Source organism: Lindgomyces ingoldianus, assembly GCF_010093535.1.
Source record: "Lindgomyces ingoldianus strain ATCC 200398 unplaced genomic scaffold BDR25scaffold_2, whole genome shotgun sequence".
NCBI lineage: Eukaryota > Fungi > Ascomycota > Dothideomycetes > Pleosporales > Lindgomycetaceae > Lindgomyces > Lindgomyces ingoldianus.
In genome coordinates, this window is record NW_022985163.1 from 1,244,500 (window position 1) to 1,258,024 (window position 13,525).

At 48.0% G+C, this 13,525-nt stretch overlaps 6 protein-coding genes across 6 annotated transcripts; 5 read left to right on the forward strand and 1 right to left on the reverse strand.

The window, feature by feature from the left end:
* Positions 1-204: 204 nt before the first annotated feature.
* Positions 205-2,855, forward strand: BDR25DRAFT_208521 (DUF1793-domain-containing protein; the record flags this gene model as incomplete). The annotated part of the gene is made up of 4 exons (XM_033684569.1): positions 205-384; positions 461-559; positions 589-2,035; positions 2,086-2,855. The coding sequence occupies 4 exons, from the start codon at positions 205-207 to the stop codon at positions 2,853-2,855; spliced, it is 2,496 nt and encodes an 831-aa protein (XP_033553915.1).
* Positions 2,856-5,317: 2,462 nt separating this feature from the next.
* On the forward strand, positions 5,318-6,890 carry BDR25DRAFT_300155 (alpha/beta-hydrolase). The gene has a single exon (XM_033689308.1). It carries the CDS (start codon positions 5,353-5,355, stop codon positions 6,448-6,450), a length of 1,098 nt encoding a protein of 365 aa, XP_033553916.1. The 5' UTR covers positions 5,318-5,352; the 3' UTR covers positions 6,451-6,890.
* BDR25DRAFT_390716 (uncharacterized protein) lies at positions 6,551-7,722 on the forward strand (the record flags this gene model as incomplete). The annotated part of the gene is made up of 9 exons (XM_033698111.1): positions 6,551-6,638; positions 6,667-6,811; positions 6,877-6,890; positions 6,949-7,012; positions 7,119-7,243; positions 7,276-7,397; positions 7,427-7,452; positions 7,534-7,627; positions 7,675-7,722. The coding sequence occupies 9 exons, from the start codon at positions 6,551-6,553 to the stop codon at positions 7,720-7,722; spliced, it is 726 nt and encodes a 241-aa protein (XP_033553917.1).
* Positions 7,723-9,516: 1,794 nt separating this feature from the next.
* On the forward strand, positions 9,517-10,611 carry BDR25DRAFT_309384 (uncharacterized protein; the record flags this gene model as incomplete). The annotated part of the gene is made up of 1 exon (XM_033691077.1): positions 9,517-10,611. One exon carries the CDS (start codon positions 9,517-9,519, stop codon positions 10,609-10,611), a length of 1,095 nt encoding a protein of 364 aa, XP_033553918.1.
* A 388-nt stretch (positions 10,612-10,999) lies between these two features.
* On the reverse strand, positions 11,000-12,617 carry BDR25DRAFT_43587 (uncharacterized protein). Its single transcript, XM_033698574.1, has 2 exons — positions 11,545-12,617; positions 11,000-11,481 (listed from the first exon to the last, which is right to left on the reverse strand). The coding sequence occupies exons 1-2, from the start codon at positions 12,562-12,564 to the stop codon at positions 11,173-11,175; spliced, it is 1,329 nt and encodes a 442-aa protein (XP_033553919.1). The 5' UTR covers positions 12,565-12,617; the 3' UTR covers positions 11,000-11,172.
* Positions 12,587-13,209, forward strand: BDR25DRAFT_348972 (uncharacterized protein; the record flags this gene model as incomplete). Its single annotated transcript, XM_033694491.1, has 4 exons — positions 12,587-12,786; positions 12,832-12,938; positions 12,979-13,061; positions 13,135-13,209. 4 exons carry the CDS (start codon positions 12,587-12,589, stop codon positions 13,207-13,209), a joined length of 465 nt encoding a protein of 154 aa, XP_033553920.1.
* Between the last annotated feature and the right edge of the window lie 316 nt (positions 13,210-13,525).

The window sequence follows — 13,525 nt, forward strand, 5'->3', positions numbered from 1 at the left end:
CTCACCCCGCATCCTTGGAACAGCTTCGAGCTCCCATGACCGACAGCTCAAGCACAGCCCAGTCGACACTACAGCTCCAACTACCCTCCATTGTCCCTCCATGATCCCGTGATTGAGGGTTGAATAATTGCCTTTCATCAATATTAGACTTGTCTCAATACCCTTCCGTTCTCTGTCTGAGCTGTGCTTCGACTCTCTGACGCCATGCGACTGCTCGGCCTTGTCGCCGCGTCGTCAGCGCTTCTGGCAGGCGCTGCGGGCGCTTCAACACTCAAGCCGCCTGTTCTTCCCCTCATTGTTCGCAACCCCTATCTGAGTACGTGGCTAGGCAACGCGAGGGAGGAGCCGTGGAAGAAATGGCCCATGTTCTGGACTGGTAGTGAGGTACGATTCTGGTGGCCGATTGGCAGTATGGGGTTGTGATTGGGCCCGAAATGCTGATGTTCATGTGTGTCTACAGGTCGGTTTTGGTGTTCTGGCTTCTCTTCCCGATACGAATGAAGTGTTCCCGCTGCTGGGCAAGCCCCATGATTCTTTGCGGAGCGATGCGAAACAGCAAGTTTGCTCGATCGCTTCAGCAAGCCCTAGCTAATCGATCTGTGCAGTTACAGCGTGTCATACCCCACATACAAAGGTGCAAAGTACGACGCCTCCACAACCAATCTTACCTACGCCATCCCACCGCCGCCTAAGTTCCCCGGTGCCGACGACCTCGAGATCACCCTGTCCTTCCTCTCCCCAATCACGCCAACGTCGACTCTGCGGCAGTCGATTCCGGCGGCATACCTAACTGTATATGTGGAGGGAACTTTCGACGTAACCATCTACATTGACGTCAACGGGCAATGGGTGAGTGGAAATCGCGGCAACGTGATTGAGTGGAGCCTCAATGAGCAAGAACCCGTCGATAAGAAATCCGGGTTGAAGACATGGAAAGTCAAAAGAAGGACGGAGCAGATTCTGACCGAAAGCTGGGATCAACCGGAGTGGGGTCAGTTGCATTTCACCGCACCCCTGGATGTGCGCCATGAGAGTGGCACCTCGGCTGAGCTGCGCCAACGGTTCGCGCGGACCGGAACATTGCAAAATGAGGTTGACGGATCATTCCGTGGAATCATGGACGAGGAGCCAGTCTTTGCCTTCTCCAAGGCTTTCAAACTGGAAAAGAAAACTATGGGAACTGCCGCGACTAAGAGTGACAGCGTGCTATTCACTATTGCGCATATCCAGGATCCTGTAACGCAGTATGCCTCCGCTCGAGGTCTGACTCTTATGCGGCCATTGTGGAAGTCATGGCTTATTGACGATGAGAGCCTCATCCAGTACCATTACGGAGATTTTGCAAATGCCAATGCGCTGGCCAGCAACTACTCCGAACAGCTTCGTATTGATGCCTACAAGTCGGGATCTACCAACTACGTTGACATTGTCGCATTGTCTGCCCGCCAAGCTATGGGTGCCACGAGTTTTTCGGGCACTCCGGAGAACCCATTGTTGTTCCTCAAGGAAATCTCTTCTAATGGGAACTCTCAGACGGTGGATGTTATCTTCCCAGCATTTCCATTCTTCTTGTACACTAATCCGAGGTGGGCTGCATATCTCCTGGAGCCTTTGATCGAGCATCAGCTGAGCGGCCAATACCCCAACAACTACTCCATGCACGATCTTGGCTATCACTTTCCCAATCTCACAGGCCATGCGGACGGTCGCGACGAGTACATGCCGGTTGAGGAATGTGGTGACATGCTCATCATGGGCCTGGCGCTCGTGAACTCCATGAGCTACAACTCAGACGAAGAAGCTCAGTCGATTTGGTCTACCATTGGAGATAAAACTGACTACAGCACACAGAATGAGAAACCCTTTGCTTTAATGAATCTTGGAACCGTCAACGGCATTTCCAACATCGATGATACATGGGGTGGGGGCACAAAGGGCGTGAAGCAGGCTCGGAAGTGGTTGGAACCAAGTTACGACTTATGGAAAAAGTGGACTGGATATCTCATCGAGTTCAGCCTTGAGCCACATAACCAGCGTAAGTATCGATCCCAGCAGACACCCAACACGCTACTTATCATTGAATAGTCTGTACCGACGACTTTGCAGGCTGGCTTGCCCTCCAAACGAACCTCGCGCTCAAAGGCATCATCGGCATTAAAGCCATGAGCGAATTCTCCGACTTGCTCGACCGCACCGGCGATGCCAAAGACTTCCGCAATATTTCCGAAACCTACATCACTAAATGGCAAGACTATGGTATCTCGCGCGACGGGTCTCATGCTAAACTTGCGTATGACTGGTATGGAAGCTGGACTACACTCTACTCACTCTATGCGGATGCGGTGTTGTGTTTCCATCCATCGATGACGAACAAGTCTTCCACGAAAGTAGAAGGCTTTGCATCCGGTCGTCATCAACACCAGCAACCCCTCCAACCAGAAAAAGGCTCTAACGGCCGCACGCCAATCACAGAAGACTTCATACCAAGCTACGTGTACAAAATCCAATCATCCTGGTACTCAGCCGTCATGCAAAAATACGGCCTTCCACTCGACTCCCGCCACCTCTACACCAAATCTGATTGGGAGTTCGAGGCCGCGGCTGTAGCATCCAAAGCTGTACGCTCGGATATTCTGGATCGTGTGGCAAATTGGCTCAATGAGACGGTTACGGATAGGCCATTCACTGATCTGTACAACACAGAGGGTGATGGAGGATTCCCAGGGCCGAATTTCTTTGCGAGACCAGTAGTCGGTGGACATTTTGCTTTTTTGACGTTAGAGAGGGCTTGCGGGGGCAAGGCGGTTGAGGGTTTGGCTTTTTTGGACGAAGATGGAAACGAGCCTAGACCCTAGATGGTGACGAGAAGATATGAGGGAATGATGTACATGTATGAGTGCTTTCAAGTTCTAGACAATGCGCCTTGTTGATAAGCGGGCTCCCCTGCTCAGTCCCGCATTTCTGCGTACATCTGCTTCAACGTCTCTATGTAGCCTTGATGTTAGAACATAACAACTAAACACCTTGCTAGACCCTAGCACTCTCTTAGTGAGATGCCTATTCCTGCACTCTGAGGCCTTTAGAATCTAAGAAGTGCGTGTTGTTTATAAACTCTGTTACTTGAGGTTGCTTCTGCACACAAGTCTCGAGAGTCTCTACCTGCAATCTCTGGGAGGCCTTTGCGTGAGAGACCTTAGAATAGGACATAAAATCCTAGCACCTTGCCGGGATATGGTCTTCTTCTGAATCGATACCGATTCCTGCGTTTTGCTAACTACCTGGCTGTGGAGTGACTTGGGAAGCTCAAAGTCGAGCCAGCAACGTAAAGCGAAGAAGTTTAAGGCGCACTCCACAAAGCTACTGAAGCTGCCCATACCAAGGTCAAATAGAATAGGGATGGCACTTATGACAAGGCCATGGATGCTTGAAATCATACAATCACGAAGGCCAAGGAGCGCTCCCGACACGGCATCAAGAAGGCCGAGAATTCTGCCACAGTCGGAATTAAGAAAACTAAGCACGAAAGAACTGTGCTGAGAAGCGTTTGCACACCCTGACGACCTCCATGAGCAGTGTTCGGAATGGATAGGTGGAGCACCTGCAGGTGCTCCACCTGAGGCTTCAACACTAGTATAATTAGGTAGAGGTTAGGCCTAAGGGTGTATTTTTGGGCGCTAAGAGAGTGAATTAACGTACTAAGCTGTCACGGCTATGTTACAGCTATCCAACCCCTGAGTACCCTGAGATTGGCACCGGGTATATAGGCTCCTCGGCCTCTGTACCTCTGCCTCTGACCCTAAGGTTTACTCTCGTTACACTCCCTATCCTGCATTCCCTCTCTATGCCTCGTGCTTCCTGCTCGATACCTCTCACCTAAGCCTAATTACCCGCCCATTCCTTTTATATGCCACATAACGTTAAAAAAAAAGTTCAACAGGCTCTGTTGCACCTGCTTTAAACGCTCGCTATTAACACAGTGCCTATCCTGTTATTGCATTAGCTAAATATTTATACAAGCGCAACAGCCACCTCACTGCTGCTGTGGTGGGTGGTTGAAACCTAAGCTAACAACCCTATTGCTGCTGTTAATTATCCTAGCTAAATTTATCAATGTAGAGCTTCTTAGAGGGGAGGAGGAGGTAGCGTTTAATTGATCTCAAAAGCGTGCACGCGTGGAGGGGGTTGTTACTGAGGTGCTTGTCCCTAATTCACAGCAGAGCTTCTATACTGCCTAATAGGTTCCAAGACCCTCCCTGTTTCAAACAGTCCTGCATTCCCTATGTCTGGAACTCCTTCATCTTGCTCTTACCTACGACTAGCTTCAAACTTATCACGAGGCTGAACACGCCATTTTCTGACCCAAGGTTGGCGAGATACTGAGACACGAAGAGGAGCTGAATAGATCCCTACGAGGTCAAATGATGATTTCACGATTATCTTATGTAGAAAGTCCCTAGTAGTGTGTGACAGAATCGATACGCCGATATAATAATGGGAACAGTGGGCCTGTTTACGACAGTATATCTATGTCTGGAGACTTTTGGCTCCTTTTTTAGAGGCTTTCTGTCGCTGCTTTTGGAGTCACTTGCACCCAAAGTGCCAAGTCCAGCCCTTGCAACGACGTCAGCTTTTCTTACGTAATTTCCGCACCGCCCCATCCTATTTCGTTTTATGCTTCCTAAATTCACGAAGACTGAAAGAGCCTAAAAACGCACCCACATCTGTCTTGTTGATATATTATCGACGCTTCCTCCGCCATACCCACCTCTTTCTACACATAGACAAGCCTGACGTCGCGTTTCGACCCACTGTCTTTACTCGCACTGTATCATAGTATACACCTATCGATGACGATGTTCTGGTAGTCGAAGTGGGGATGACGCGGCCATGAGCACTAGAAAGTCCTCCGCGCGGTTCGAGGGATGCCACTACTCCGTCAATGCCCACGTCGGCCCAAGCGTTACAGCTCCCAAAAGAGGCGCTATCAGTACTTAGGTACCTACACGGTGTTCTCCGTCAAGGCTCGGGCGGTCGTGGTTCAAAATTTCCAGGCTTTGTTAGTCAATACGTTTCCAGTTCAATCTTGCGAGTTCTATGTAGTGGCAGCTCAAACAACAGTACACCTCGCGGCTAGCAGTGGAAGTAAAATTGAGGAACTAATGGATTGACTGGAGATGAGCTTGCGTAGTCTATTACCTAGGTATAGGCTCCTGGCGATGCTGTGATGCTGTGATGCTGAGATCTGAGTTTATCTCGTTTAGCAGCCGGACTTTCCGCAGCAATATATGAACAAGGCGAGCTCTATGTTTCAATTGAAGGTGATAGCTCTCTTACTCCAATCGACATTTCATCATGCATTTCCTCGTTCAATTGTTACTCGTCTCGACCGCTGGCGCTGCATCTCTACTCGAGCCTGACGGTCCTTACCGCGTTGGCTTCACCCAATTTATCATCCCGCACATTACTCCTGACGATCCTACTCCAGGACCGGGCAACGAGCTACTCGCCCACCTCTACTACCCTACACGTAACACCTCCAGTCTATCACCCGTGCCATACTTCGACCCGCGCAGCGCGGCGATCTGGAACCCTCTGCTGGAGCTCCCTGAGGGCTCGCTGAATAAGCTGACGACCGGCCTGCTTGGCAACGCGAGCTTCCTGGACGCTCCGACCGGGCATCCGACCATTCTGTTTTCCCCTGCCGCAGGCTTCAACGCCTGGATGTACTACGGGCTGCTGGCGAACCTAGCATCCAACGGCTACACCATCCTCGCCATCGACCACCCGGGTGAGCCGCCGGCGTTGCGCTGGCCCAACGGGACAGAGACCATCGGCTTGAGTGTCGACGTCAACTTCACCGCAAGCCTAACTCGCGAGGTCCACACGTACCGGGTCGCTGATCTGGCGGCAGCGCTATCCTGGTTCTCCGCGTTCGTGCGCAGGACGGACGCCCCGTTCAACACGTCGCAATTCCTTGTGCTGGGTCATAGCATCGGCGGCTCGGCCTCGGTCACGTTTGCCCCCGGCCATCCGAAGGTGAGGGCCGCGGTCAACATCGATGGGGGCTTCTCCCAGCACGAGACGGTTGTGACTGACGTCGGCCGACCGGTCTTCCTGATGAGTAGCATCAATCACACGATACAGTACGATCCATCATGGGGTGAGTTCCAGGAACATCAGACCGGCTGGTGGGAGTACATCAGCATCTATGGCTCCGGGCACCTGGACTACTGCGATATCGCAATGTGGAAAGACGCCCTGGGCTTCGGCCCTTTCGTTCAGGAACAGTTTGGCCCGGTTGGCGGAGTCCGGACGACGCGGATTGCTCGGAAGTATGTTGGCGATTTCTTCAGGTGGGTAGAGGGGGGAGACAAGGGAGTGATAGCAACACCGAGTTTGGAATGGAGAGAGGCTGTATACGTTAATGGGAGCGACTTCGCGGACGTGTAAAGGAAGGGCGAGCATTTTATAGACGTAAAAAGCGCGCGGCTTGATCGGGCGGGGAGCGATACCTAATATAGATAAGCGAGGGATTACACTAAACCCAAAGATGGAGTCCTCGATCAGAGATTTCAGCTTATCACCCGCACCTGCCAACTATCCTCCTCGTGTTTCTCCGCTCAAAAATCTCAATGCAGGTGCCTCTGCTGCTCTGTTTCGTCTTAGGAGGTGTCGTTACCGGAAACCTACAATGGGTAAGGTTCGTTAACAATCATTCGAGTTTGGGGAGACGGAGTGATGGTTATTATCCTGAAATTGCCATTTATGGGACCGATTATATCTTCAAGGAAGCATATGGGAATAACTTCAAGTGATGTAGCTCTGGAGCTACATTCCTCACTGCTACGGCCCTTGTGCAGGGGAAACTTGCTGTAGTGGCGACACTGGGAGTAAGTCCTTCAGAAAATTGTTATCGTTTACTCTAAGCTGAAATTAAAACGGCTCTAGTATCTTGTGATCTTGGCTTTACTTTGCACAAGACTCGTAATCTAAGCCACGGCGTCATCCACAGGTAGTGCTTCTCTCTGCTCTAAGTCTACAAATTTCAACCGTTCTAACTAGGGAATGAACCTAACGAATGTGTGGTAGCATTTAGAGCGGTGACGAGGGTATTTGAGTTTGCCACATTCCCCTTTCCTCGGATACCATACTGGGTACGACACCATTGATAACGCCAACTTCGACCTCAAGCAGAGGGGCCTCAAATATCCCCACTATAGTGACCACATCACCACCCACAACCGTGATTACCCCGGATCTGTGACCCAATAAGAGGACACCTTCGGTCTATAATACAAAAATGCGACTTCATCTATCGAAACGTACATAGGTGGAGGGTCTGTTTGGCATACTGTTTCTATAATACGTGGGATTGTTGCATTTGTTCCGTTGCAACTGTTTGATTAATGATCGCTAAAAGAGATAGAGGACATACGCATTTTACAACCATTTGTGAGTACACTTCTATGATACTAAACAATTCCTCTATATGAAAAGTAATCTCTAGAGCCCTTGACACTACCTTCGATGTAGAGTTCCGGAATGTCCAGCACTTTTTAGGAAACGAAGACTTGACCAAATTCTTCTCAAATTATGTAACCTCTATTTCGATTCATATTACGAGAAGGTCTTGAGGAACCTTTTCCCTTGTACACATTTGCTGGAGTAATTAAGGTCCTTGCCATGTTTTGGCTGCGCAAGAACTTCGATTTCTTGTCTTAGTCTGGTCGGAGGTATGTAGCTACAGTTTAGTTAGAACTTTTCTTTACCAATGGTGGCGTGTTGGCACTATGTAGATGTAAATCGCCGAATGTGGGCTCTAATTACAATGTGGAATAATTTAGGATATATAACGCAGGCGAATAAAGTAGAGATCTTGTCACTTCCTGGAATTTGACTCTCATCTGCAGGGAATACAAAGAGAATTGACTGGGTTGTTTGAAGCGGTAAGGCTGACCTTATTGAGCAACGTTACCATTCCGACGGCCCCGCAATCTGAAGAAAGGCCTTGTCTCCACTGTTGTTGATGGCTCGGCCTAATTTACTGATGGTGTACATTTACAACGTCTCTTGGACTACTCTGAAGAGGCGCATCGGACAAACCGGAAATTCCTCCGCCGCGCAACTCTCACGATCGTGCACAGTGAGCTGCAGAATCAGTAGCTCAATAGATCGAACAAGCCACTGTGACAAATAGCCAGCGTTCAATTTCATTTCTAGGGAACGATTCATGTATTGCGAATATTTAGTTGAATATGACGATGCACATCTGATCATAGACATGAAAAAAATTGCGCCTGTAACATCCATCCTGTGAAACACAATCTCAAACCATGAATTGACATTTGAAGAGTTATTAATTATACAGGGTGTTTTCATCTCCGTCGTTGGATCATGCACCCATTAAGAGGATATCTAACGTTAGCCCCTTTACACTCCCCATTGCTTTGCATTGTGCAGAAACGGCGCAATATAGAACGTCTATAATGGCGTAGTTTTATTGTAATGACAGAATGGCAACATATTGCTGTTGTGTACACTGCGTGTGATTGTACGGCATATAACAGGGTGATTACTACGAAAGGATGTTATCTGCCTTCCATTCCTAAATTTACGCCTTGGTTCCTTCACACTTACTCTCATTTGATCCCTGACACATTTGAAAGGAAGCAATAGGACATAATTCATAGAGTAGCGCGTTAAAATCCCAATCGACAAGGGAGAAGGAAGAAGGGTTTCATTGAGAAGAATTGGTCGATTAAGAATAGCATCTTTCTAAGTCGCTGATGTTATACAAGGAAATCGCAATGGAAGGAGAGGAAGGTCCAGCTGGGTAGGGGGATGGGCGGACCCCCGACCAAAAGACTTTCACATGGCCCTCTCTTCGCCATTCTTGCACCTTGAGAAAAGACTTTCAGGGAATCAGCCTGCTCAAAGCCTGTCGCTCGCTCACGCAAGTCAAAAGCGCTTTCCACTAAAGAAAACATTCGAGCCGTGCGTCGACGAAAGCGGGCATTAATGCGAATCATACGGGACTTCGGCGGCCTCTTCTCCGAATAGGTATAGCGCAAACATTGTATCTCCCCATTACTCTTGCAACAATAAACGATGCTTTCGGCTTGGATTTGGTGAAGACGGATGACCTTACATATCACTGCGACGTACAAATAAACGCGAGGGATTACCCTTAAGCAAAGATAGAGTTCTCAGACTGGCTCTTCACTGTTGTTCGGCGCTACCCTTTTTCCCCTCCGCAGCCACTTCCTCTGTTCGGGACGTGGCGGAATGCCGGGCAATGACCCGAGCTTTCACCAGTCAGTAGAACAAAGGAAATCTCACTTGAATTGTTGTTGTTTTTGTTCTTTGACTTCAGCGCTAAAAGAAGGGTGATATAGGACAATGGATTTAAACGTGGTATAATAAACTGAACAGAGGGAGGGCCACTCTCAAACATCTCAAACACTTGCCTTTTTCTTCTGCTGAGCACAAAAGTTATCGCATCAACGCTTTCCAGCCATGTCAGGCGTTCATTTCCTAAATGACGTTTTAGTTCGAAATGAGGACCACGACAACTATCTCGACGGCAAGGCCCACAAGGCTGCCAGTGACAAGAACTACGACGACCAAGCTATGATTGCGGCCCGCATGCAGCCTGACCCCGAAACGGAATGGCCTCCCTATCAAGTCTACATCACTATTAGTGCGCAGATTCTGAGGAAACCGTATTCTGGTAGGGACGACCAAAAATGGAATTACGACAAGGAGCTGGATAACTCAGGGCTTCTACCTACTTGGAGAAAAGATGGCGAAGACAGTGCAAGATCTTATATCACAAACGAGGAACCAAGAATGGAATTTCCGGATCGAATGCATAAAATGACACTGATGAGATTTTCGGGCCTTGCCAATGAATACTTCACCTTCAATCCTAAGGAAGGAGTACTGCCTTTACCGGTAAGATATCCTCGACAGCATATAATGGGGGAGGTGCTGCCAGGTTATCGAGATGAAAAACACTACTCTAACCCCCACATGGCCTACATTCACCGAAAAACGGTCGCAGAAAGAATTATTCCTTGGTTTCTAGAAGCGGCAAAGGTTAAACCTCCCAAAAAACCTAAGCACTTCGATATTCCCGACAATCTAATGGATAAAATCCACCTTTATAACGCCATGCTCCAACTCGGAATGGATCAGTGGCTTATACGACCCCTAACTCAAGCCCTCTGTGAGCAGATGTTTCAGACCGATTTGGTTAACTGCCACCTCGATGTTTTGGAAGCTACGATCTGTCGGCTTTACTCACAAGGCTTGCCGATTCTAGATCCTGTAGTCAACCATCTCATTGGAACTTATGCGCTTAGGACCCCTGAAGATCGCCGCAATGTGCGCGACCAACTTGAATACAAAAGAGAGAATGCACAAAGACCTAATTTCCCTGAAGATGAGCGGCTAGTGCCTCCACAACTACCACTCCTTGGCCATTGCATTAAACACTGGTCAGGGGTTTTGGAAGATGACACTATTAGCGCAGCGCATTTGGGTAACCCCTTGAATGTTGGGGTAGTTTATCACAGATATGACCGCCCGTACCCTGGCCAGCAGAGTTGAATGTCAGTAAATGAGTATGATCAAACACATCTGGCACAAGAACAAAATTCCTAGGAGAGGGAAGAGTGGGAGACTTCATTTCTACTTTCGGCAAAATGCGCTGTAGAAGCTCTCGACTTTCGACCGTATTGTTTCTTTGCGAACCTAGATACTTAGTCAATGCGGTTGTTAATATGATTTTAAGAGCCAGCTTTCCTAATTGGAAGTCATTCTAATATTTTCAGATATATCCATCCATCACATTGATTCCTCGCAATGATCGTATCAATACTGTGCTCTCTCTAATCATGGACAGAGGAACCTGGCATAAGGGAATATAACAGAGAGGCTGCTAACATGATGCTGATTCTGCCCTAGATATCCCTTTCGTCTCCTGTCGGGGATAATCACGGAACTTGTGCGCTCCCTCGATTAGACGGGACATTAGAATCGATGACCGTATTGCTAGAGAAATCAATCGGTACCTAGTGCGAATGCAGTGGAGTGTAACTCGGTAAGTTGCTGAGTAAAGAAAGGCGTTAAAGGATATTCTAACAAAAGGCAAGAGCCTTCGTTCATCTCTCATATGTTGAGATTCTTCCTCAAAGACACTTTAAGCTGTATTTGCGCTTCGTCAAACGATACCCTTATCCAGTAAGGTTGAAGCCAGTTCTGACTATTGAAAGCTTGATTCCCCGAGGAAGAGGTATTCTCGAGAAGACTCAGTTCTTGTAGGCCTGGGAACTTGAAGGACTTATTGATCGCGAATTCTTGGATCCAATCGGACTGCGTCGCATCAACCCCAGTTGAGAGAAATTGGGAGTATTCTTCAGCATCGAGTTTCCCATTAGATGTGGAATAGAAGATGCCGATATTTGCGGGGAATTTGAGCTGAATTGAAGAAAACTGTTAGCTGAGACCTCTCCGCTACGTCTCAGTCACTAAAGGGCGTACCTTGATGGTTTCTGCAGTCAGTGGGAAGAGCTTGTAGACACCACCGCGGCGTATATTTTGAGAAATAGGCGCAAGGAAGAGCATGGCTGGGACATCGATATTCTTTAGCTTTGAGAAGCTGCTAAGGTCGAGGCGTGAACCATCGTATTTCCTCCAAATTTGTTTGTCATCATAGAGTTGTAGTTTTGTTAGAGTTTTAGCGACATGCATCAGCGAAGGGGCGAGATTGATTGCTGAGAATGTCTCCATCTCTCTTTCTCGAGATGTTGCGGCCTCCTTCAAAGGTCGCTGAAGGGGTAGGTTGCACTCTAGGAGCTGAAGATTCCGACATCGGCGAAGGACGTTCGCGAAAAGAGGGAAGGCAATTTGTGAATCTTCAAAACTGAGCTCCTTCAACCAGATATCCGTCGCTGCTTTGGGGAACTTCGAGTAGAATTCGAAGTCGTCGAGAAGCCAGAATCGCCATTTCCGAATGACTGGGAATGAGATCAATTCAGCCACATCTTTTACATCTAGACCACCGGGTATATCTAACTTCTTGAGCGTGTATTTCATTTGAAGTGGCTTAGCGAACAATGTTGGAACTATATGGTCATACGGTAGGCCGCCCAAGTCAAGTGAATGCAATGCTGGAAGAGATTGGAGCAGCTTTCGAATCTTCCTGGCGGATATATTACAACTCTTTTCGCCAGTCGTAAAGGTCAAATGCCGGACATTTCGACCGTAGCTATGGTCTTTATTCACTGACTTCTGGAAGAGAACGAACGTCTGATCGTTAGAATGAGCGTATAACGTGACGTCTTTGGGAATGTACTGCCGCGTAAATATCCAAAGAGCACGGCAAGTTAAGGCGAGATTCAAAAGATCGGTTCGAGAGTCTCCTTCCGAAAGTATTTCCAGGATAAGGTGCATGATATCGATGGAAAGCATGGAAAGTGGAGTTCCATGGTACGGTCCGCAGCCTTGCTGAATTCGGAGAGAACGTCGAAGGCGAGTCAAATTGCGCCTCAGCATGCTCATAACGCAGGAAGATTGGAAAGTGATGGAGGAACTGTCGGGGCGTAAGATAGAAATATATCGGGTGGAGAAATTAGAGATTCAGGGTGGAGGGAATCTGGCTAGGCAACTAAGAACGGCCAGATTTTCTTGGCGCCAAGTGATTCTTGCTTTCACCTCACTTAACCTAAGAACTAACGTAGGTGGCAAACAATCGAAGGGAGCAGGAGGTCTGGTAGCAAATTTGTGAACAAATTCTGAAACCCCTTGGGACCTTCAATAATAACGCAGTTCAACAATTTTAGTTGATGATATCGAGAACTATATATTCTTCCCTCTATTTTCACATTTCAGTACCTGCTCTGAGTTGGATGAGTATTCTCTGGCTTCGTCTCGTAGTTCGCGACTAGGTAAATCCTTGGGGCGCTCCTTGATCAGAGACTCTACCGCTTCGTCCACCATCTAGATTGAAAGCCCCATACATTTCATCCTTTTCAAGATCAGGAATTTCCGCGGAGGTTGTAGATAATAGTTGACAAGATAGGAATGGGAATCAGTCCAAATAAAACATTTCTTGATTGGGAAGACAAGTAGGGAATTATCGATACAAGTAAGAGAGGAGAACGCGGTCAGTCAGAGCCTGTTGTGTATCGATGGAGTACTACTTAACGTGAGAGAGATGCTAGTAACTATTGAAAATTACTATTAGAACACAGTGGAAAATTTAATGGAAGAGTAATATTATATATATTCCCAAATGATCTCGCCATGTCATCTCCCATTCCCTGCAATATTTCAAAAGATAGACGTGCCATTACTGCAACAGGCCTTGCACGTGGGACTCGGCCCTATATCCTCTTTGCTTGCTTCGCTATCTGAATAAATCGAAGGCATAAAGCGCATTTATAAAGAGCTTCCACCCTGAGTGCCCCACTTCCTGAACCAAAGCTTTTCGATAAGAGTGGCTTACTCCCTACTAATCCTC